Below are 4315 nucleotides of genomic sequence, written 5' to 3'. Positions count from 1 at the left end.
AATAAAATCAACTAGGGAGTGGAGAACCTATGTTGGAAAAGCAGACTAGGAAGTAGAGACCCTATGTCTAAAATAAAATTAACTAGGGAGTGGAGACCCTATGTTGGAAAAGAAGACCAGGGAGTGGAGACCTTATGCCTAAAATAAAATCAACTAGGGAGTGGAGACCCTATGTTGGAAAAGCGACTAGGGAGTGAAGAACCTATATCTAAAATAAAATCAACTAGGGAGTGGAGACCCTTGGCTACCATTTTTGAATTTTTTTTTCTTTTCTTTTTTTTTTAATTTTATTTTATAGAATGAGTAAATGCGGGAAAGAAATTTTGGAGGGGACTTCCCTTTTGGATTGATTATTGCTGCAAAGCTGTTTCTAGCCCTTGCGCAGTTTCTCTTTGGTTGCACCTGCTTCTTGCAAGGTTGCTTTGGATTGCACATGTTTCATGTTTTCAAACAAAGAACAATTGTTACTTTGAAACAATGGTTGGTTTTGTGGCCTTGATTGTTTTGATCACTTGATTTCAAGCCAACTCTTTCGATGAAAATCTCTGTTGCTCACCGGCTTTCTGGAGATTGATCTCTCTTCTAAACGCAGGGATCTTGACTTTCCCAAATTTCACATGATGGTTCACCCGTACGGGGTTTTGGTCTTTTCATCTTATTTTGCCTTTATGGGCATTTGACTTTGGATTTCTTTCCTTTTCAATAATTTTGAATATGGAGCATCGACCATCATGGACAGTCGAGATCGACTTGATGCACCTGCTGAGGCTGGGTACTTTTCTTGAATTTGGCATTTGTTAAGCAAAAACCTGTAAGACCAATCTTGCCATCTTTTCTTTGGATTAGTTTCGGAGAAGGATTAAACTGAAAGGGATTCAAAGAAAGGTAAAATAAGGATATGATAGTGAATTTAACAAGAAGTGTCCCTTTCGGGGGAGGAAAGAAGGACTTATCTGTAGTGAATGAAGACTTCAATAGACATGACATGCTTCTTGGACTGGATACCCGAACTTGCGCAAACGTCCAATCTCCCATAAACCCATCATAACTCGTGTCTTAAAACTGAGAAACCTTGCCAGTATTTTATCAGTACTGATGGTTGTACGGAATTCCTTCTTTTTGATCAGTGGCGCCCTTTGCAGGTTTTCGCCAATTGACCTCTCTCATTTTCACTAACAAGACTCTCTCATTTTTCAATTTCTCTGCTCACCATTGCCTTACGGTGCGCGTATCGGTTTTCACCAACACTCATTTTATTTCTCTCATTTTGATTGCATCGGATCTAAGTGGTTGCGTTCTCCAATCCTTGAACACTCTCACCGATTAATCGGAAGGACTTGAACAGGGTTTGGGGTAAAAAGAATTTAGATCAAATTACAACTTTGGAACCATTCGGGCGGGATCATCGCCAAACCATTATAACATCTACCCCAGTTTCACTGGATTTTTGTTTTGGTGTGACTGAACCCCAGAGAGAGGCTGCCGATGTATCCTTTCAGAATCAAGTCGAACGTAGTTCAGGAAAATTTTGTTTTTAATTTAGATTTTTTTTACAAACGTTTTCGGGTTCCAAAGAGGGTAATCAAAGAAAGGTAACCGACTCAAAGGGTTAGCAAAGGGTTAAAGTATTTGGGGTAGCAAGAATGAGAGCCTTCATCATCCCAATCAGACAATATTGGTATCGCAGAAGGATTAAACATAATACCTCTTAACCGCATCTGCATTGACAGCTGTTTCAGGGTTATTTCCTTCAATGTCTCCCAGGTACAATGCCCCTTTCGGCAATAGTTTTCTTATAATGTATGGGCCCTTCCATTTAGGAGCGAACTTTCCTTTTACTTCCTTGTGATGAGGGAGAATACATCTCAAAACGAGTTGCCCTACTACAAAGTTCCTAGGCCGCAATTTCTTGTTGTAGGCACGGGCCATTCTTTGTTGATACAACTGCCCGTGACAAATTGCGGCCATACACTTTTCATCAATCAAGGTTAAATGTTCTAGACGAGTTTTGACCCACTCACTATCCTCAATTTCAGCCTCAACGATGATTCGAAAAGAAGGAATTTCAACTTCTGCAGGTATTACGACTTTAGTGCCATAAACCAATAGATAGGGTGTTGCTCCAACTGATGTGTGCACAATTGTACGATATCCCAACAATGCAAACGACAACTTTTCATACCATTGTCTCAAACTTTGAATCATTTTTCTAAGAATCTTCTTGATGTTCTTGTTTGCTACTTCAACGGTACCATTAGCTTTGGGCCGATAAGGGGTAGAATTCCGATGCGTGATCTTAAATTTTTCACATATCTCCCTCATCAAGTGACTGTTCAAATTCGCAGCATTGTCCATAATGATAGCTGTAGGAATATCAAAACAGCAAATGATATTGGAGTGCACGAAATCTACCACTACTTTCTTAGTGGCAGCTTTGAGAGTGATTGCTTCAACCCATTTGTGAAGTAGTCACTGGCAACCAATATGAATCTATGTCCATTTGAAGCCTTCGACTCGATTGGCCTAATGACATCCATACCCCAAGTAACGAACGACCAAGGTGCTGACATATGATGCAATTCTAAAGGTGGTGCATGAATCAAGTCACCGTGCACCTGACACTGATGACATTTTCAGACAAAGCTGAAGTAATCCTTTTCCATAGTCATCCAGTAGTAACCTGCTCGAAGGATTTTCTTTGCTAGGACGTATCCATTCATATGGGGTCCACACATTCCTGTGTGTACTTCATGCATGATTCTTCCGGCCTCTTGGGCATCCACACATCGTAAAAGATTAAGATCTGGAGTCCTTTTGTACAAGACCTCTCCGCTCAAAAAGAAACCACTGGCAAGCCTTCTAATGGTTCTCTTTTGGTTTCCATTGGCTTGCTCAGGATATTCCTTTGTTTTCAGAAATCTCTTGATATCATGATACCATGGCTGAACATTTGGTTCCACCTCAACCGTATTGCAGTAACCATGCCTTTCTCGGATTTGGATTTCCAACGGGTCAATGTGGGGATATGGCAACATCAAAGACAAAGTAGCGAGTGCATCGGCTAACTCATTGTGAAAACGAGGAATGTACCTGAACTTGACTAACTTGAACCGCTTGCCAAGATCTTCCACATGTTGCCTGTATGGAATAAGCTTGACATCCCGAGTTTCCCGTTCTCCCTGAGCTTGTCGGATAATCAGATCTGAATCTCCCATGATTATCAATTCTTCCACATCTTGGTTGATTGCCATATTCATACCTATAATGCAGGCTTCATACTCGGCAGTGTTGTTTGTGCAGAAAAATTGAAGCTGGGTTGTGGCTGGATAATGCTGACCAGTGGGTGAAATCAAGATTTCCCCAATCTTAACACCTTTTGTGTTCACAGCTCCATCGAAGAACATTTTCCAAGCATTGGTGTCTTCTGAAGTTACCTCAACTGAATTTACTTCCTCGCCCGGAAAGTTAGTACTCAAAGGCTGATATTCATCATCAACAAGGTTTTCATCTAGGTGATCCGCTAAAGTTTGAGCTTTCATTGTCGTGCGGGTGACATAGACTATGTCGAACTCGGTGAGCAAGATTTGCCATTTTTCTAACCTCCCTGTGGGCATCGGCTTCTGGAATATGTACTTTAAAGGATCCAATCTGGTGATAAGATAGGTGGTGTAGGCTAACAGGTAATGCCTAAGCTTCTGAGCGACCCAAGTTAGGGCACATCAAGCCCTTTCCAACAAAGTGTATTTGGCTTCGTAGTTAGTGAACTTCTTGCTCAAATAGTATATTGCCTGCTCTTTCTTCCCAGTCACATCATGTTGCCCGAGGACACATCCGAAGGAATTCTCCAAGACTGTCAAATACAAAAACAAAGACCTCCCAGGATTGGGTGGGACCAAGACTAGCGGATTTGACAGATATTCTTTGATTTTGTCGAAGGCTTCTTGAAACTCATTTGTCCATTTAACCGCCGCATCTTTCTTTAACAACTTAAATATGGGCTCACATGTGGATGTCAACTAAGCAATGAATCGGCTGATGTAATTCAACCTTCCCAATAGGCTCATAACCTCTTTCTTGGTTCTCGGAGGAGGCAAATCCCGAATAGACTTTATCTTCATTGGATATAGATCGATGCCTTTCCGACTGACTATAAATCCCAAATGTTTGCCAGACGGAACCCCAAATGCACATTTAGCTGGATTTAGCTTCAAGTCATACTTACGCTCAAAGAACTTTCTCAGGTCCCGAACATGGTCGCCTTGTGTTCTGGATTTGATGATCACATCGTCCACATACACCTCAATTTCTTAGTGCA

At 41.3% G+C, this 4315-nt stretch overlaps 1 protein-coding gene across 1 annotated transcript; it reads right to left on the bottom strand.

Moving 5' to 3' along the window:
- Nucleotides 1–2633: 2633 nt before the first annotated feature.
- LOC138877963 (uncharacterized) lies at nt 2634–3539 on the bottom strand. The gene is made up of 2 exons (XM_070157612.1): nt 3260–3539; nt 2634–3184 (listed from the first exon to the last, which is right to left on the bottom strand). The coding sequence occupies exons 1-2, from the start codon at nt 3537–3539 to the stop codon at nt 2634–2636; spliced, it is 831 nt and encodes a 276-aa protein (XP_070013713.1).
- Between the last annotated feature and the right edge of the window lie 776 nt (nt 3540–4315).

The sequence above is a fragment of the Nicotiana sylvestris genome, chromosome 9 (assembly GCF_000393655.2).
Source record: "Nicotiana sylvestris chromosome 9, ASM39365v2, whole genome shotgun sequence".
Lineage (NCBI taxonomy): Eukaryota > Viridiplantae > Streptophyta > Magnoliopsida > Solanales > Solanaceae > Nicotiana > Nicotiana sylvestris.
This window is presented reverse-complemented; position numbering and strand designations above follow the sequence as displayed.